This window comes from Pelecanus crispus, chromosome 11 (assembly GCF_030463565.1).
Source record: "Pelecanus crispus isolate bPelCri1 chromosome 11, bPelCri1.pri, whole genome shotgun sequence".
NCBI classification, from domain to species: Eukaryota; Metazoa; Chordata; class Aves; order Pelecaniformes; family Pelecanidae; genus Pelecanus; species Pelecanus crispus.
Window position 1 is genome coordinate 20,972,469 of NC_134653.1, and position 21,063 is coordinate 20,993,531.

General features: G+C 44.2%; 1 protein-coding gene across 2 annotated transcripts in view; it reads right to left on the reverse strand.

Annotated features, from left to right (window-relative positions):
* The window catches only part of MORC2 (MORC family CW-type zinc finger 2), a 49,798-nt gene that overhangs the window by 17,906 nt on the left and 10,829 nt on the right, over positions 1–21,063 (reverse strand). For both annotated transcript variants that reach the window (XM_075718657.1, XM_075718656.1), the window contains exons 5-11: positions 16,600–16,690; positions 14,921–15,029; positions 13,449–13,608; positions 13,256–13,367; positions 11,703–11,828; positions 6,318–6,397; positions 213–295 (exon numbers count right to left, since the gene is read on the reverse strand). In XM_075718657.1, the coding sequence (XP_075574772.1) occupies positions 213–295; positions 6,318–6,397; positions 11,703–11,828; positions 13,256–13,367; positions 13,449–13,608; positions 14,921–15,029; positions 16,600–16,690 (761 nt within the window). The remainder of the gene's footprint in view (positions 1–212; positions 296–6,317; positions 6,398–11,702; positions 11,829–13,255; positions 13,368–13,448; positions 13,609–14,920; positions 15,030–16,599; positions 16,691–21,063) is intronic.

Genomic DNA, 21,063 nt, shown 5'->3' on the forward strand with positions numbered 1-21,063 from the left:
TGTCCAGCAGTGATGAGACCACAGAGCTGCCTGAATGCTGCTGGCAACTCAGCGCTGACTGAAGTCGCCACCTGCTTTACCTACATACCAGGTACTACCACCGGGTGCTGACCAGCCAGTGCTGCTCCAAAGCCAGCACTGCTCCAAAGCCAGTGCTGTGAACCACCCCTCAGTGCCTAAAACATGATGTGCTGCCAAAGCACAAGGCTCACCCTGGACTCCCGTGTGAGATCCCCTCCTAGGCGCAGCTCAAGGGCACGGGCTTTACTCTCCGCCTCACGAGCCTTTTCCTCCGCTGAAACACACAGGGAAAAGGATGATGTAAAACCATTCAGTACAGACAATGTATCATAAGGCATTCACCTGAGGAGACCAATTTCCAGAAAGCCTTTGCTGGACTGACATGTACAAGGGTACAAAGGTAATACAAAAAGGTACAAAATAAAACCTTACATATGAGAGGGTACCACCATGCCTTCTTAAACTTGCTCAGAGGTCACAGCCAACACCAGCATAATAGCAGGGCTAAACTCTGCAAAAGCATGTTTAAAGGAAGGATCCATGAGGAAGTTAGCGAGAAACTGGAAAGAGTAAGGATGCATGTGGCTCTGACTGCTCTGCCCAGAAGCGTGAAGGCAGAGAAAGGCTCTCACAAAACGAAGGCTGAGTTCAGGCTTGAAAAGGAGTTACAAAGAGGTAATTTTCTTGCAGAGATGAAGGGAAAGAACTACTCTCAGAAATGCTTTTATCTTTGATAATTGCTAAATTTTGCCTGGAAAAAGACAAATCTGTGCTACACACAAAATAAGACACTGTTCTGAAAACCTACCACTACACCTGATCTTTGCAAGCACAAAGTTTACCACTTACAAGAAACTGTCCTTTTCGCTTCTCTCCCAGACTACCAACAAGACTGCCTGGCAACAGGTATGCATAACCCTCGTATTGCTTAAGATTCATTCAATAAACTTCATTTTCAGTGAGGAGATCCCTTCCTAAAATTGAGACACAAGGTGCTTTGGTAAATTTGCATGCTCTCCATCCAAAAGCACATTGGCTACAACCCTCTCACACTCCCTTTCAGGTCAGAAGCCTGTTCTGCTCACAGCTGTACAAGAACTAGTTGAGTTAGTAATCTTCCTCCATCCCACAGGCTATGAGGTCCATGGGGGTAAATGTGGATTCACAAGTAATGCCCTGCTTGGGCAGGGAAAGCCAGAGCTGCAGCCGTCACCTGCAAGCACCTGACTCGGGCACGTGTGCTGTGGATGCAGCGCTGACCTTGCTGCAGTGCTCTCTGTGCTCACTTCTGAGCATGGAAATTTCTGAGAGGATGCAGTGACACTGCAGCCTTCGTGAACAGAAATAGACTGGTATAAATAAGTACGAACGGAAATGTTTACATGCAAGATGACTAGAAGAAACAATAAAGCACGGGTTAAAGGAGTGGCATGTGCTGACAGCACAGACACAATTTAGAAATACAACTGGTATGCGCTAAGGGATGGTGTGGCTTACACCAGGGCAAGCAGCAGCCTGCACCCCCTTAAGCAGGAGGGCAGTAGTGCAGTTGCAGCACACCCTGCAAGCCTTCTCCCTCCCTGCTCTCTAAACAGGGAGACAAAATGCAGCTGTGAGACACGCAAAACAAGGCAACACAACAGTGGAGGAGTGACCTTGCCTAAGATTTATGGAGGATGAGATAAGCAAGAAGATGACAGGATAGCAATTGGCTCCTAGAGATTACTAAGCATCCCTCCAAAAAGCAGCGCTCAGTTGCCAGCCAGAAGGAATTCAGACGCTGTAGCCAGTGTTTGGTAACTGGTATCCATGTACCTCCATGCCATGGTCAGCGTTACTTGCAGAAATGCACATTTTTGGTGTGTGCAGGTACAAGAATGCAAATTGGCACAGTCAACTTAGACTGTTACAATAAAAATCACCTTTACTTTCTATTGAGTGTTACATTTGAGTTTTGTTCCACTAATTCCCACAAAAACATGCTCTGAGGTTCACAGCAGCTTACCAAGCAAGTCACAGCAGAACTGCGCTGTGCAACCGACTTCATCAAGAGGCAGCTTCACTAAACATGAAAACAGAGGAGTTTGGAGACTAGTTAAACCATTTGGTCCATTTAAATCAAAGCTTGTACGGTAGAAGCTGGTGGGCTAAATGCAACTGTGTCTAGAGGGAAGAACACAGCAGTGACCCATAAGGGCACAGGTCAAACGTGCTCCACTAGCACAATCACAACTGAGAAGGCATGGCTGACAGGGAATGATTCGGTTATGAGTCTGAGGGTTGAGGTCCTAATGGGCAAAAATACATGCCCTAAGCGGGACGATGAGCATACAGCAGCTAGAATCCACATTCATGTCCTCCCAGTGGAAAACAGACATAGCATACCCATCGTACTGCCAAGCAAGTCACTGAGCACACTAAAATACTCCAGACTAATATTCAGTGCAGAACAAAGCTGTTAATGACTTTCAGTATTGGACACTCCCCATAACTCCTCACCTTTTCTGTTTGTTTGCTATTCAAACTTTGTAGGATTTCTTGAAACTAGGCAATGGCAATACCAAGATGCCTTGGTGCAATATTCAGTCTTGGTTCAGAAGCACACAGAAAGCAGCTGATGGTTTTTGACAGCCACCTTGCCCAGGAATGATACCTTTTTTGTGGGTCCATCTGCTCGCTTAGGGATCTGGATGCTACAGCTTATCGCATAAGGCAGGAAGTCAGTTTCCAGGGAACGATGAGTGGCTTTTCCTCATCTCAAATATAGATATGTCTTCACTCCTGAGCTGTGGCTCTTTTTGGATATGCCAAAGCCATGTCACCAATAGTCATACCTGCCCACCCAAATGTCTTTTTTCCTTTTTCTCCCCAACCTCCTTTCTCCCCCATAGGTATTTTTCAGTTATCATAAGTCTTGGTTCAACAAGCTTATAAGCTACTTCCAGAGACCCATCAATCATCATACTGTAGAGTTCTACAGTATGATGGATTCCAACATATCTCTGGCAGGCAGCCACGGCATACTAGAACTGCAGTTAGCTCAGCTGAGACTCACCATTTCTCACAACTCACCCCTAGCTTTGAAAGAGAGAGCTGCAAATTTGGTGAAAATCCAAAAACTGGTGAAGAGCACTCCTAAGAGTGGTGTGCATCCTCAAGAGAAAACACATGCTGGGGCTGACAAGAAATTAATCTTTTCTATCAACAGCAGAACAAGAGAACTTGGTTGCTACAGATTAAATTAATTTTCCTACTAGAGGCAGCAGGCTAGCTTTGGTGATGAAAATGAGTTTACGTTTCTGTGCCAATGGTACCTGTTCTTAGCACTGGGACACTGCATGGCAGTATTCTTCAGTGTCAAGACACTAAAGGTCACCTTTTAAACATCATGAAGCACGGACTGCTGCAAGAAAGAAGCATCTCTAAATCATGCCATTTGCACCTTCTTGAAGGCAATGCAAGCATGTGCTGAACACCTGCTTTGGCTATAGGACTATGCTGGATTTGGCTGGGATAGAGTTAGTTTTATTCATAGTAGCTAGTATGGGGCTATGTTTTGGATGTGTGCTGGAAACACTATTGATAATACAGGGTTGTTTTAGTTACTGCTGAACAGTGCTTACACAGAGTCAAGGCCTTTTCTGCTCCTCACATCAGCAAGTAGGCTGGGGGTACACAAGAATTTGGGAGGGGACACAGCCAGGACAGCTGACCCCAACTGACCAAAGGGATATTCCATACCATATGACATCATGCTCAGCATATAAAGCTTGGGGAAGAAGGAAGTGGGGGGGAGACATTTGGAGTGATAGCATTTGTCTTCCCAAGTAACCGTTATGCATGATGGAGTCTTGCTTTCCTGGAGATGGCTGAATACCTGCCTGCTGATGGGAAGCAGTGAATGAATTCCTTGTTTCGCTTTGCTTGCATGCACAGCTTTTGCTTATCCTATTAAACTATCTTTATATCAGCCCACAAGTTTTCTCACTTCTACTCTTCCAATTCTTTCCGCCATCCCACTGGGCAGGAGTGAGTGAGCAGCAGTGTGGTGCTTAGTTGCTGGCTGGGGTTAAACCACAACAAGGACTCAATCTAAAAAATAAATTCACCTATGAGGATTGAGGCACAGGATAAAATCTGCTTAAACTTCATAGTTTCAAGTCTATCTTGTTAGGTTGTACTTCATAAAGGAGGAACAGGGAATATAGCAATTTACACAATTTAATTTTGCTGCTTTCCTTTGGGCAGGGTCAAAATCACACTGCCCTTAATGACACTGCATAGGCTGAATGTGGCACTGTCACTTGCATATCTGACCTGCACACACATGCACATGTGCCTAGAGCAGCTCTTACACAGGGAGAGAGGACACATGCCTCTGATTGATTTATGAAGTTAATTTATGAAACCTACCAGAAGACATAGGTCAACATGTCTTACAACTTCCAAGATTACTCCTTCACTATGGCATTTCCCCATCAGGGGTTAGGGAGACTGCTTCATATGTTAAATTTGTGCAACTCAAATGAAGTTATATGCTCTATTTATATGCTTATGTAATTTCTATATACTGAATATGCAATAATGTCAAATTGGGCTTCTCCTGAGGACTACAGGATTTAATAGGAAGGGAAGACTAGACGGACAAAAGGTATGTCTTTGTATTGGGTTTGCATGGCAAGGTTTTGGTAGCGGGAAGGCTACAGGAGGCTTCTGTGAGAAGCTGCTAGAAGCATTCCCCATGTCCGACAGAGCCAATGCCAGCTGGCTCCAAGATGGACCCGCCACTGGCCAAGGCCAAGCCAATCAGTGACAGTGGTAGCACCTCTGTGATAACATATTTAAGGGGGGGGAACCCACCAGGGACACAAACTGCAGCTGGAGTGAGAATATGTGAGAGGAACAACTATGCAGACACCAAGGTCAGTGAAGAAGGAGGGGGAGGAGGTGCTCCAGGTGCCCCATCAGAGATTCCCCTGCAGCCTGTGGTGAAGACCATGGTGAGGCAGGCTGTCCCCCTGCAGTCCACGGAGGTCCATGGTTGAGCAGATATCCACCTGCAGCCCAGGGAGGACCCCACACCAGAGCAGCTGGATGTGCCCAAAAGAGGTTGTGACCCTGTGGGAAGCCCACGCTAGAGCAGGCTCCTGGCAGGACCTGTGGGCCCGTGGAGAGAGAGGAGCCCACGCTGGAGCAGGTTTGCTGGCAGGACTTGTGACCCCATGGGGGACCCACACTGGAGCAGTCTGCTTCTGAAGGACTGCACCCCATGGAAAGGACCCATGCTGGAGCAGTTCATGAAGAACTGTAGCCCATGGGAAGGACACATGCTGGAGAAGTTCATGGAGGACTGTCTCCCGTGGGAGGGACCCCACGCTGGAGCAGGGGAAGAGTGCGAGGAGTCCTCCCCTGAGGAGGAAGGAGCAGCAGAAACAACGTGTGATGAACTGACCACAACCCCCCCGCCCTGTTCCCTGTCCCCCTGTGCCACTTGGGAGGAGGAGGTAGAGAAAAATCAGGAGTGAAGTTGAGCACAGGAAGAAGGGAGGAGTGGGGGGAAGGTGTTTTAAGATTTAGTTTTATTTCTCATTACCCTACTCAGTTTTGATTGGCGATAAATTAAACTGATTCTCCCCAAGCTGAGTCTGTTTAGCCTGTGACGGTAATTGTTGAGTGATCTTCCTGTCCTTATCTCGACCCACAGGCTTTTTCATTACATTTTGTCTCCCCTGTCCAGTTGAGAAGGGGAGCGATAGAGTGGCTTTGGTGGACACTTGACATCCAGCCAGGGTCAACCCACCACAGCCTTGAAGGCAGGGGCAGAAAAACAACAAACAAACAAGGAACAAACCAGGACTCCCTTTTACACCCAGATCGATTACTTTACGTCGAGTGACAGAATAAAAATACATTTTTTGAACAACTGCCTCAAAAGGGAAGGAGCAGAAGGAGAACAGAACCAAAAGCTAATGATACGCAAAAGGTGAGAGCAGAACTGCAGGGTAACAGGGCAGGAGCTTAGCCAGGCTTCAGATGGAGCAAAGGCAGACAGCTGTGACTCCAAGGGTTAATCTGTCCATGTATTCCCCAGAGGAAATGGTCTTAGGGAACAACGTCCATTCCTTCCATTGCATGGAGGTAAGTCTGGGTGATCAGTAGTCACTGTAATAACTGATTTCCTGAGCAACCATAATGATCACACAAGCAAGCAATTTCAGGACATATCCAGCAAGGCAGCCTCTTTCAGTCCTTTCCTTCACTAGAGCAAAATCAGGATGCATACTCCAAAGACTCACCTATCCTTGCCATGTGCTCTGCTTTCTTCACCTCTTGCTCTGCACGGGTCTTGAAACGGTTTGAAGTATATTTGTACATCCTGTGATGATCAAAACTTATTAATCAGCAAACTCAGCAGTAAGGTCAAACCAAGATTTCATCACTGTATGAGAGAATAAGGTCTCCACATGCTACTCTACTCTTCTCAATAGATTCAATAAATGAAGAAGGAGGTTTACATATCAGGAATTGGGCATTTTTGGATACAGTTAGGCAAAAACTTTAAGTCAGAAATGCTTTAGTAGTAGCGGCAACCACAATACCACCTCTTGCATTAGCTGGTGGGGGCAAAATATATCCATATTCTCGGAGAAAATCCCAAGGTTTAGAGGAATAACTTCTTCAGAAGCAGAAAGGAGGAGTGAATATATATGGAAAGCTTCTCAAAAACCTCCCATTACAGATAAATAACCCTTCCTTTCTCCTGCAAACAGATGTCCACAGGCGCAGTCTGACAGTGCCCGTCTCCACACAGGGCTAGCTCAAATTCTCTAAGTGGCAGAGCAACTCTGAATGGAGCTTCAAGTTTCAGCTCTAAAGTTTCAGGACATTTCTGTATGCCAACTCACAACCTTGTAAACTGTGCTTGAGTTGCAGTGGCTTGTTTCACCTTCCCTATATCATAACATGCCAAATGCAGGTCACAATCTAACTGACTACTGCAGAGTGAAAGAGGCAGGCATGTATAAGAGGCAGATGCTGGTGAGTATGCATCACCTCTGTGCAGAGGCACATAATTGGGGAAGAGGAGATGACATCAAGGATGATCAGAGCCTGCAGGAACTCAAACTGCCTTAAGACACAAGGTTTTGGATGTATTGAGAGGAAAATCCCATCCCAAATAATTTTTTATGAAAAAATAAACCTCTCCAGCATTTAGCCAAAGCAAAAGACACTAGAAATGCTGTTTTTACAGAGAGAGGCAGAAACACATAAGGACGTAAGGCTTGATTGATCAACTCATTAATGTAGGAGGAACCACATTTAGATCCCAGTGAGAGACAAGATGCCCCCAAATGGCAGATATCTATCAGGATCCATGAGAAATCACCTTGCACAGATGAAAATTTTTGTTTAGGTATGTTTCAGTACACAAGCACACATGGATATTGATACTGATGTCAGAAATAGTCTCACCAACAGAAATTCCTTGTTCCCAAATCCAGAAAATTCACACCGCAAGCAGTCCACTTAAATACATTTCTGCACTTACTAAATTCATTTTCTGCTATTCATAAGGATCTCCTTACTAGGAAAAAAGCAGGCAGGTGGTAACTCTTCCAGAAATCACCCAATAACCACATTAGGAGATGCAGAGTCAGGTTTTTGGTGGCACCATCTCCTCAAATCTACTTAAGGGCGATTAAAGCTACTTGGGGCTGAGAGAGAGAACACATTCTGAAAACCAGACTGCTTTCAACATGTTGTCATAATTAAATTACCTCATCTACATCCCACCTGACTTTCCTGAGGGAGGCGGCGGGGGGGGCGGAGAGGGAAGGAGAGTGAAGCTGAATTATCTCAACATGCCCAGTTTGTGAGGGCAGGGCAGTACCTGAAGGGGACCTTACAGACAGCACCCCCTTTGCAACAGGGTGCAGTGTGAGCAACTGCAGGGTGTCCCAGATAGGTACTGTGAGCCATCACTGTGCCCACTCTCCTGTTTCACTTTCTTTTCCAACACCAAATTACTTCAGTCAGCCAGGAAAGCCCCTATTCAAGTGGTCTGGAACAGCATATCTAGTAAAGGTGTACAGAAACAGGTCAGACAGGCAAGAAGTCTACAGGATGCAATAGTAAAACACACTCTCCCCGGCTTCAAGACATTCATTATGACTGCCTTGAAGTGCCCTCGTGAAAGGACATCCTTGCACATGGCCTGGCTACTTCTATCTGCACAGCCTGCGCTGCTAAACAAGCTCTAACAGCTATTGCGGGAGGGAACAGATGGAAGCAATCCTTCAGGAGACACAAGCCATTCCCAGGGAGGCTGGTACTGTGGTATCACACTTGCAAATACTGGTGAAGGATCTGCACAAAACCAGCCTGCCCCTGCCACTGGGACGTTACAGGCTCCAGAAAGGTATGGAGAAGCCTTTACCCACAGAAACACAGCTTCCAGAAAGGGCAGATGACAAAAGGAAAACAAGTGCCTTGCTCAGTGACAAGCTGTTATTCCTGATGAAGCACAATGCAATGGATGCAAAACCTCAGTTTTCAGTAAGGGCACTTAAATACCCTAAAGCCCACAATGGGTGTCCATTCTTTGTTCTCTAACACCAACTCATTAACCTGGAGACAAGACAACATACAAGCTCTTCCTTCAGAGATGAAGGCAATCTGACTTACAGCCCTACTCTAGGAGGGGAGCCACCACCTCCTGAAGGTGATCATCCTGAGCAGATCTTGAAAGCAGACCAGAGAGCAGAGAGACAAGCCGATGGCTGTACCTACCAACATCCAACATAAGGCATGAAATGATCACTTCAAACAGAAAGACACCTGGCCCAAAATTCACCAAGAAGTATGTAAAAAGACCACAGTCAGGAGTCATTTGTCAGCTCACCATCAGGTAATGATGACCTGCCCTTTGCACACCAGGCTGGTTTATATCAGACTTTCTTATAAAACCAACAATATGGTGAACAGAGGTGTCTCCATACTGACACATGAATGGCATTCCCTTACAGTAGAGCCCTTAAGTACATACCACATGCAGCACACCATCTACTTGGGCTGTAAGACAGGAGAACCTTCACTGCCTGTTACCCATCCCTTTGCTGGACCAGGAAAGTTCAACAGTTACCTAGTCAAGGCTACTGAGGCTGTGCAAAAAACCAGCTATGCTAAAGAGCTGAGCATCGCTGCCGCAGCAACTGTCCTCTAAAGGAACACCTTAATGGTGGTACACTTCCCCCATGCACCCCCATACAAATCCAAGTCCCTGTACAAGTGCAGGGGAGTAGCATTAATCTGCAGAGCACTCAAAGCCCAGTAGCTAAATGGGGATGTGCTCTGGCTCCAACTCTAAATGGAAAATCCAGGGCATAAGCAACCCTTTTTAGCAGGTTCAGGGAGAAAAAAGAAAAAAAAAAATCACCTGTAGCTGTAAAAGCAGAGTAACTCCACTCTCGGAATGGACTGATATACTGGTTTTCCCTTGTGAAAGAGCCACCCACAACAGACTAAGCTCTGCTCAGGTGTCTGAAGGTAAAAGACTGAGTTTCCACAACCTGTCCAAGGGCACAGTGTGGACACCTACCCCAAGGGCTGTGCTGGCTCTCAGAACCCACAGTGAAGGCTTTGATGGCTTGTCCCAACGGCCACGGAGCTTCTGGAGCCCAAAGCTCGTGTCAGAAGTCTGAGACCAGAAGGAACCAGTCTGGACACTCTCCAGAAAGACCTGGTAAGGCTACGATAATTGCCCCAAGTCCAAGAAGATCTACATTGTGCTCTACAGGAAAGCCTTGTTTGCACAGTCTTTACCACTCTGCTGCAGGAGCAGGGATTATAAATGTAAATGTCTTTACAGTGTTAGGGAATTTTACTGGCCTACCACCATAAGCAGATCTACAGGGAGTCTGCAATGATGTGGCACAAGCAGATTTGTTAGATACACCTGCACAAGCACAGATCCTGTGAGCATCAGCATGGGGCACCTTAGGCCAGCTTTGGGTTCATTCCCCGGCACCAGCTCCATTTACCACAACTGGTCCCTGAGCACTTGGCATTACACCATTGTTATGAGACAACACCACAGCATTTCTTATCCCATCAGCCAGTGTAACCCCTTCTGTGGCTGGGCCTTCTTACCCTCCCTGCCAGATCATTCCTTGGTCACAAATTACCATTGCTGAGCACTTACAATTTGAATTTCCCCTTCCACAGCTGCAACTATTCCCCAAAAGCAATGAAAAGCAGATACAGAACTGGTGATAGGGTCCCAGAAGAGCTGCTGCCTAAATTGCCTAAAACCAGTCTATTTTCAACAGAAGACAGTCATACAGTATAGAACAAAATTCTCGTATCCCTCCCCAGGCATCAACTACTGACCACTTGAAAAAGAAGATACTGAGGCAGATGAACATCTGGGGTGACCTGGTCCATGTTATATTATCATGACAATGCTAGCACCATCCCATAGTGATGGCATCCTGTCTTTGAGTCTTGCAACAAGACTGGTCTCCGATGAGATAAAAACCTCTGCCCTCCTCCTTTACTTTCTCTCCATAATGCTTTTTGTTGGACTGCAGCACAAGAGGAAGCAGCACATGGCACTCACATGTAGGTAAAATGCAGTCAGAAATTCAGAGATTCTCTACCCAGCAAATCAGGATTTACAGTGGCAAGTCAAGCTGCACCTACCAACTGCCTTCTAAAATGGCTGACTGGCTGAGTCAACAAGGGGAGAGAAGTGGAGGTAATCTCCCTTGACTTCAGTCAAGTTTCTGATACCATTTCACACATTTTCACTTAAGAAGCTGAGGAAGTACGAACTTGACAGACAGACTATGCTGTAAATTGAAAACTGGCCAGGCTCTTATGGCAGCAATCAGTGGCGTGGCATCGGATTGCGGTTAGTAAAAAGTACCCAACGGGTTGATAGTGGGCCCATACTATTGAAACACTATTGCAATCCAAAATGCTATATTAAAACGATCTGCAAATACTCTATAAAATTACTACTATTTTATTAAGACAAATCACGTTAAGGTGTCTAGAATGTAGCCTGTGTACTCCCAGGGATGGAAGAACACTATTGCCTCAAGCAGACTTAAATACATGTTTTCCTTTCCCCTCCCATCCTTATAACCTTTTCCAGTCCCTATTAAGCCAACTGGCAGCACACCTCAGCTCTCTTTCTTTTTTTTTTTAAGGGAATTTAAAAGGAAGATAGGGAAAGGTATTTCCCAATCTATATTCAAACCTAGATCAGCTACATATAAAAGTTAATTTTCAAAGCAACTGTTTCTAAGTGCTCAGTCTGGTTTCTTTTGAGTAACAACCCACCATATGTATTTCCTTGTCCTACTTAAAAACCGTTACCCAACAGTTTTGTATGGCTATGGCATTTTGAACAACCAGTATCTTCATTTCTTTGTTTCTTTGCTCTGAAAGGGAGCCAAACTGCACAAATTACTTATGTGATTTTCAAAGGCTTTAGATTTTCCACTATCTACCTCTTTTTCCATGATGTCAATACCACATCCCATTCTCTTACAATCCGTTTCTGTGGCTTTAACATGGAATTACGCAGGATACACTTGGAGAGCAAAATGCTAAACCTTTTCTGTAAGGAAAGTCCAAAAGGTCCCACGTCTGCAGACTCTGGGTCCAACACGTACCTTGGCTTGTACAGGCAGCATGAAAGTCGTTTGGTTTGTACTTTGTGTCCATTTATGAAGATCCTCATTCTGGGATCAATATAAAGCACAGCAGCATAGGCACGGAAGGAGCGGCGCTCAGGCTTTCTGCAAGAGAGGAATGCTTACAGAGACTGAGCAGTTTTTCTGCATTTCCTTGTATTTTAAGCACCTACGGCAGGATTCACAACTGTAAATCAGTTGCACTGATACAACTGTAACTGTTACCATCTCAGCTCATAGCCATCCATTTCAAAACATACCAGAGACAACCTTCAGCAAGAAAGCTAGGTAAAAGAAAAGGCCTTTCTATTTTAATTACTATGCAGCTACATTAAGTGAGGCTTTTCTTTTAAATTTTTTCTACCTATGTCTTCTACAGAGATTTTCTATTGAGCTGTACATTTATAACACTGTTACAAAACACATGCATATATTACTGTAGCTTGAAAAGGATGTTTGAATACAGCTGGATAATAAAGGTTAAACCTATAAACTGGACCATTTAACACTAAGTGTGCACCCCACTTGCTAGTGCTTTCTCTTACCCTTTGGTTAGTCAGGAGTATGCTCCAACAGAAACTGCACTGATCATACACAGAAATAGTATCACAAGGTCAGGAGGAAGAAGCTCCTTCCAGTGATCAGTGGTAACCATGAAAGCTTACCAGCACGCATTAAAGAAACTGAGAAGCATATTGGATCCCTGGAGGTCCCCAAGGAGTTTGCTGCACCCGTGTACTCAATAACATCAAGCTAATACACAGAGAAATAGCTAGGTTTACAGTGTTTGAAACTGTTATTTCTACGGGAAATTCAAGCACTTCAGGGAAGAAGTGTGTAATCTCATAAAAAAGGTAAAGCTTGCTAGGTGTGCCCATGGAGCTCTGGGATTTAACCAAGCATTTGGCTCAGTTTTTCCTTTTCAGGCTATGAGCGAACAACTCAACAAACACTCAGCTTGCCCTGAAACCCCTAGGCCCTCTGCTCCTCCAGCTGCCCTCTGAGCACGTCCTCCTTCCTCCTCTGCAGGGAAGTCCAGGAGCTGCCCCTGCTCCCAGACTGACATGGTGAAACACCCCACCTGTACCATTCCCTCATGGAGGCTGACCTGAGCAGTGCCTTGCATTTTGCCAGGGTTCATTTAATCACAAAACTGAACATCAGCTTGACAGAAGCAGAGACTCATGCTCAGCTGTCATTCTGACAAAAACACCTTTGATGAGCGTAGAAAATTAAACCTCTAGCTTAGGGCTCCTTTGTTTCAAGGTGCCTAAAGAAGGGCATTGAGTTTGCTGCTCTGACTAAGCTGAGACAAGCAAATGGAGGCATTCACACCAAACAAAATCATAACACCTGCAGGCTGTTTACATGCATGAACTCCAAACTGCTAAAGAACAAACTAAAGATCTTCTAAATTCTCCAATTCACCAGAGAAAGAGAACCTTTTAAAAAACACATGCACCCAGTATATAGCCACACCCTACACATAATTTGATCTGGGCCCAAGGGCCTGTAATACCCGTCACACTTACGTTCCCTCTGGGGGTGTTTCTGCCATCTGAATGTCTCGTGGGTCAGAAGTCACATCCAGCTCTGGCTCTCCATTGTCCATTAGTTTGAGGTTAAAGATGATCACCAGGGTGCCTGAGCAAGTAACAAGTTCATCAGGTGAATCCCAGCCAAACCCCAAATACCTTGCCCGTGACCAGCACCATCCATGTGTACCTTTCTCACCACGGATCTTATTAAACTGCTCCATCACTTCCTGTTCCGATTTGAAAGGGGAATACTTGTAAATTAGCTCCGTCTCAATAGCAAACTTCTCCATGTTGTCAGTCACAGGCTCCTGGCTTCGTGCATTCCAGGTGGGCAAGGGAACAATAACCTGCAAATTGTATTGTACCAAGAGTGACTCAGGCTCACCCACTCCAGTCAGCCCCTTCTGCAGATCACAGCCAAGTGACTTACCCCTTCCAACAGCCCCCTAAGTCACTGCAAGAGTGCCTCCTAGCTTTTCAGTGGTTTGCATGTCTGTCCAATGCTCAAGGATGCCTCTTTGCCAGCCTCTGAGTTGCTTTCCTACATCTGGTCTCAGACTGAACCATTCCCAAGTACCCTGTATGGTACTGGCTACTTGCACACACTCAATGTCTTTTTTCTCCTCCTCTTGTAACAACTTTCATAATACTAAAAATCCACCCAAACTTTGTTTCTTTAAAAATGTCAACCTCTGTGCTTAACTCCTCTCTAACTCAAATATCCTTCGCGCATATTTATCCTGATCTCACTCTTTATTATTTTTATAGGATTCTAGCAAGGTTATTGGTGTTTGCTGTCATTTAGAACAAAAACACAGATAGAATTATAGACTGCAGCTGCCTATCAAGGACAGCAAATCCTGTCCTCACTTTAGAATTGAGGTCAAGCCAAAATTTCTGGCTCCAGAGCTGCTGTGGGAACTACATCGCTGTTCCCAACTCGCATCAGCCATCAGCTGGCCGCTAGCAAGCACTGCTCCCTCAACAGCTTCTTTGTAGAGCTCCCTCCACTATCACAATGGAAAATGCTTTCTTAGATAGTATTCCAGTGCAAATTTAAAACTTTTCATTATTGACCCTGCCTGCAAAATACTTGTGCTTGAGCACAAAAATACTCCCATGTTAAGAGTCTGGATACAGAACAACAATGCCTGAATTATCTATTAAGATATACAAGTTTTCAATAGGTAGAACCACACTGGGTTTTTATTAAAAAAAAAAAAAAATCCGAAAGAAGAGACATGTCTGGAGTTTATGACCTGTGGGTAGCAACTTCAATCACACCTTTAATTCTCTACAGAAAATTAAATCAGAGCAATAAATTTAAATGCATCTCAAACTCAAATTTTGCGGGAAAAGAAAAATGAAAGAAGTCTGGGCGTGTCCTGAACTCAGCATAAGCAACTTTAAGCGAGTGAAACAAGCCCTTCAAACTTGCTGTAGTTTAGAGAGACCTCTCAAACAGAATTAAAAACCAAAAGGAAAAAATCTTTGATGACTTCGCAGAACCCTTACAAGTGTATCACCAAGAGAAAACCACACACTGATCCAACCAGAGTGGCAACCAACACTGACACACTCTTCTCCTGTGAGAGCTGGGGAAATTCAGATGGGACAGTATTAATCATATTAGTTAATTACAGCAAAGTATATGCAAACCTCATCGATGCCTTCTTCCTCATGGAACGTTCGTGACAAGAGAAGGCAAGTCATGGTGTTATCTTTCTTCGTGAACAGGATAAAATCCTTCCCAATCCGCATGGAACCCCTGGAGACAGATTTCATGCTGCATGTTACACCTGAAGCACACCACTTTTCTAGAAAGCAGACCACATTGCTAAGTTTTCTTCCCATTATGTTCAATTATGAGATGCCAAAACCAGGAAAGGCAGAAGAAGGGCTTAAACAGCAACTACCATTTCTCATTCCTTTCAAAAGGCATCTCAATCTGGACATTTCCGTAACATTTTGAAACATTTAACACTAGTCACAATTAAAAGGTGCAGAAGTACAGCACAGCTTTTCAGGCTCATACTACATAGAAAGTTAAAAAAAAAAATTATTTTTTAAAATCTAACTAAGGTGAGATGTGACAATAACCTTCAAATATATGAGCAGAAATATAAGTGAGAAAGAATGCACACTTCATTTTGCTGTACACAGAATGAATAGCAGCAGATAAGTTTCTGGGAGACAGACAATTTATCTCCTAATGTCTAACTCAAAAGACTCACTGACACTTTGAGCTAATGCAACTTAGTCATGAAAAGGGACAGTCCCATCTTCCTCCCCACTCTCCCATCCCCAATAGTGCCTTCCCCATCTTCTCTTTTACCCTATTACCCAACTCATCCAAAAAACCTTAACAGAGAAAACATTGCACCAAAAGAAGAATTAGTATTCTGTCAGTTCAGTTCTCTTTAGACTGGCTTAATGTGATACCAAAGCTCACCTTTTCCATGTTTAGGCTTCAGTCTGCATTTCTCAGCTGTAATATAGTATGCCTCTTGCTCAAGGTTAAGAATAGGAGAGAGATCTGTCCTGGAAGTGCACAGGCAGGATCTGGGATCTGTCCTGCACTGCAGCTGATCAGCAGTATCTCAAGATCCCTGACATCCCCTTTTTCCCTTTCCCCCCCAGATCAGAGAGTCCCACAGACTTCCCCGGTAGGATGCATATAAATAATCAAGCCACATGGAACAGCATAAAGCAGAACAGCCAATCATAGTAAGCCATAAAAGCCCTCTAACTTTCCCAAAGACATCAGTTCACCACAGCAAACACCTTTCTTTTTCCTAGCAAATCCCCTCCAACCAGTAAGACTTCCTGCCTCTGTTTCTCTGCCACTTAATCCCACTCCTCCTCTCATTCCTTCCACCATTCCCCTTCTTCATGCATTTGTTTGATTTAAGAAAAAAAAAGGTTTAAGTCTGTCTGACTTGCACCAGACAACTTTCCTAGTGAAAGGCTGCAACACTGCTTTGCTCCAATTTTACCATCTGTCTGCCACAGGCATATTAAAGGTTTGTTTCCTGCTCTTTCATTTTTTTTCCCCAGCTCTTTCATTTTTTTTCCCCAGCTCTAATCTGTATCCTATGGATCATGCAAACATAATGGCAAAACACTATCATCAGCTTTGGACAAACCCCTCTGCCACTACAGAACTACAGCAGATGTTCATAGAACTCCTGTCTACCAAACCATGGTATCTTTATTTAGATTTCATCTGCTTTTTTTTTTTTCCTGGAAAAAAGATATACACCTCCAAGCCAAAAATACATTCACTATCTCAACTCTAACCTCCATAATCTCAGGAGGCTGGCATTTGTTATACCTACGATTTCAAGCCATTCCCATACTGCCCAATTTGAGTTGACTCAGGTGATCGCTTGGCTGATTTGCCAAATTGAATAACACTGGCAGCTTCATCTGGAACAAGAGACAGGGAACAAAAAAAAGTTTATTTTAATATACAGACACACACACACATATCTTTTAAATAAACTTATTCACCACTGTAAGTAGCACAGAAAGACTGTAGTAGCATGGAAGAGGCCAGAAGCCTAAGCCAAAGTCTCATCCTGAAGCTCTACCATATAGCCCTGTAAGATACACATTGCTTAATGGTATTTACATTATCAAAAGCTTTGTAGAGATGCCATTATGCTGACAAAAAGAGTTTTAAGTTTCACACTACCCCCATGCCCCATCCAAACTGCATGAAGACGTTTCTTTTTACAAAAAAATGTCCACAAGATGATCTGTTGTGTCCACCACAATTATCAACATGCTCATAAACCAAAATGTACCCTGGGACACTGCAGCTCTGCAGTACTGCTGACACCACAGATGTGAAATCGCTGGCATTAGAGCATTAGGTCAGTACTATAAAAAAGGTCTTGAATTCAGGAGAAACAGTACTTTTTCTTCATGGCGTTCAGCTGAACACCGATTAATCAATGCACTAGTAAGACAAAAGCTAATTTTCGCAGCAGATTGCTGGACTACTGACAGCAGGACAGCTGTGGGTGAAGAGGCAGCACTAGCAAGTACCACAGCAATTAATGGAGTCTTTTACTAGCATGGGACAAAATGAAAGGACGTGATGGCTTTACAGCTGAGAGGGTCTGTCATTTTTAGTTCAAGCTTTTCTATTGTTCAATAGAAATTGTTCTATTGTTTCTATAGCCATCATCTATAGGACAGAACAATTCCTCTCCCTTCCCCCAAGAGATAGCAATCATTTCACCAGATTTTACTGGGAGAAATGAAATGCAATTCTAGAAACAAGGAACATGAAGTCCCCTAACAGGAAGGCTAACAACAATTACAACCCTCAAATGCGTACACAAGCTGTGAGGGAGTACGGGACATCGCTCACCACACCAGCCAGCTACACGGAAGCTAAGCCTGTGGACAAGCCGGATTTAAGCATACAGGAGACTTACACAGGTCCACTAGTACTGACAGTGAGTTTTTACAGCAAGACATTTAGTACTAACATCATTAGTCTAACACAAAATCACCAACCTGGGTGTCAGAATGCCATTTTCCATTGAAATGACATTTAGATTTAAGGCCACAAATTACAAGGCAAAAATACTTTTGTAACAACTGCGCAAGCACCTCACTGCCTCAATTCAGTATGTTTATAATGGAGGTCCACAACTATTTCAAAACCAACTTTTGACTGGATGAAAGTACCTCTTCCTTTCCTTCAGCCTACTATAGTATTTTCTAGCTAAACAAAGAAAACATTAGATTATCTCATATTTGAGATCTGTGTATGGATATTGATGATGATGATATTACTATTATTACTATTACTGTGTTAGTTTTAAAGCCTGGTCAGAAAAGGGGATAGGGGATATTCTAGGAAGAGAGGGCTACCGGAACCCTTCTGCTATACAAAAAGTTGTATCAGCAACTATTTTTAAGAAAACTTTGTGAAGCCTGAAAAAGGTAAAGAGTAATTGTTCAAAGCATTTCCTCTCTCAGAAAAGGTGACCATATGGTTTATCAGTCAATGCTGGATGTCCAAAACCACCCTACAGAGATTCTTTCTGGGCAGAGGGACAAAGATGATGCCAAGCAGAGGGGACTACTTGGGAGCAAGGGAGCATCTCTCTGCTGCAGGCTTGCTGTCTTTGGGAGAGATTTAATCTTTACCTCCTCCCAAGAATCAAGGCACAAATTTCCCCCCCAGCTTTTTTGAGTTAAGGCTCTGGAGGGAGTTTCACTTAAGGCTATTTTAGTCACAATGTTTTTGTTTTGTCATGTCTCAGAGTTACTGGATTTAAACCAAAACAAACTCCCTGGCAACAAAAAGGGGGGTGATGTGATCTATGCCAAACAGACAAGAGAAAAAATGATCCGAAGGAATTGGCTCAAGATGGCAGATTGATCTTCAGAGCCCAAGAAAAGGAATCAAGGGCATAGATAAAAAGTTTCCTAATGAGAAACATCAGATGCCTGGGATGAAGAACTGGGGGGTGCAGCTGTTTAGTTCCTGCCTGTTGGTCCTCCAGGACAGCAACAGAGCATTCTCCTGAATGAAAGACAGGCTGTTACAGCACATGCACTGGCTGACACACAACGCTGCTCCCCTGCTATGGATCACAAGCCGTACCTTCCTGCTCCCCCGCTCTGGGTCATAAGGCAGCCACTGAAGTCAGACCTGGCTTCACCCTTTAAGGAGAGTCCTCTTGTATTTCCACGTTTTCCGCTTGAGAATACACTGAAGAAGGTCCTGATCTGAGCACAGAAAATTATCCTTCCTGCCTTCTCCATAAATTCATCTGCTGTATTTGCATTAGGTGGAGTACTTGCAGTGGACTCGACCGCACCCTCAAAAAATATCCCAGAGTCAAAGTATCTAATTCACTACCTGGAAGAAATCAGCCTAAACCAAGATTACTTCCAGTCAAGCTTTCCCTGGAACAGCAGAGAATCTCCGAGGTCTTTCATCACCATAACAAACACAAGATACCCAGTCACCTGAGGGAAATGGCTGAACACAGCTAGTGATTGACAAATCAGTTTGATATACATTCCTGTGATTTATTTCAAAAACCTGTTAACTTGACAGGAAATGTCAATGTGCTACAAGGTTAAAGAGACATTTTCACCTGAGAAATACATAGACCACTCCCGAGCATCACTGCCTACACACAGAAGTGTGTACACACACTTTAAAATAAGTACTAGAATCCCAGTTACATTTAAACATAATTCCTCACTGTTGTGAGCCTTGGATAAACAGCATTTTAAAAATACAAGATCTAATAAAGTAACCAAGACATTAGTACTTAATTAACTGCGTCCAGTAAAACAAAAGCTCTTTTGAGCTTCCAAACTTCAAAAATACAGTTTAAAGGAGGAAGAACTGATATATTTACTTCAATCCCTGGGAAAGCAATGGAATGAGTCCTCTTAAGCCAGCATGGATTTACCAAAGGTAAGTTACACCTGACTGACCTGGTTACCTCCTACAACAAGGCAGCACCTTCTGTCCACCTGGGGAGAGCAGTGGATGTTGTTTAGCTGGGCTTCAGCAAAGCATCGGACATTCTTTCCCACAGCCTTCTCCTCGACAAACTGGCAAGACACAGACTGGATGGGTGGTATGCAAGATGGATAGGGAACTGGCTCACAGGTCACACGCAGAGGGTGATCATCAAAATGGTTTTTACTCCAGCTGGCAGCCTGTCACAGGTGGGGTCTGCCAGGGATCAATGTTGTGCCCCACACTGATCTTCATAAGTGATCTGGATGATGGGATCAAAAGCACCCTCACCAGGTTTGCTGATGGTGGTGAGCTGGACGCATGAGAAGGGAGAGCCATCTTGGAGAAAGACCTGGACAGGCTGGCAGAATGGGCAAGCAAGAACTGTATGAAGTTCAAGAGAAGGGCAAGGTCCTGCACCTGGGATGAAATAACCAAAGAGCCCAGTACAGGCTGGGATCTATGTGGTTAGGGAACAGCCTTGCTGAAAAGGACCTGGGGGTCCTAGTGGACAAGCTGAACATGAGCAGCAGTGCGCCACTGCAGCAACAAAGGCAAATGGGATCCTGGGCTGCATCCATAGGGGCATTACTACAGAGACAGAGATGTGATCATCCTTGTCAGGCCACACCTGGAGTACTGTGTCCAGTTCTGGTCTCCTCAATTCAATAAAGATGCAGAAAGACTGGACAGGGACCAAAGGAGAAGGTAATCAAAGGGCTGGAGAATTTGCCCTATGAGAAAAGACTGAAGGAGCTAGGCCTCTTCTTCCTGGAGAAGAGAGGTCTCAGGGGGAATCTCATCACAGTATTCCAGTACTTAAAGAGCTGCTACAAAGAGGATAAAGGCGCTCTCTTCACAAGGAGCCACACAGAAAAGACAAGGGGCAATGGGTACAAGTTGCACTGGGAGAGGTTTCATCTCAATATAAGAAAGAAATTTTTTTAGAGTGAGAACAATCATCACTGGAACAACCTCCCCAGGGATGTGGTGGAGTCCCCATCACTGGAGGTTTTCAAGATGTGACAGGACAGGGTGCAAATCATCTCATCTAGGCTCCCTTTCCCACAAAAGGTTGGGCCAGATGATCTTTGAGGTCCCTTCTGACCTGGGCTGTTCTATGGTTCTGTGATTCTAAAATGCAAGTTAAAGACTTACTTTCTTCAATACTTTAAGAATACAATTACAGATCACGTCCTAAACTAGTTGTTACACTTTTTCAACCTACAAGTTGATTCATTGAATCATTCAACCTACATTTTGATTCATTAAATTCATGCAGCACCTTCAGAGCCCA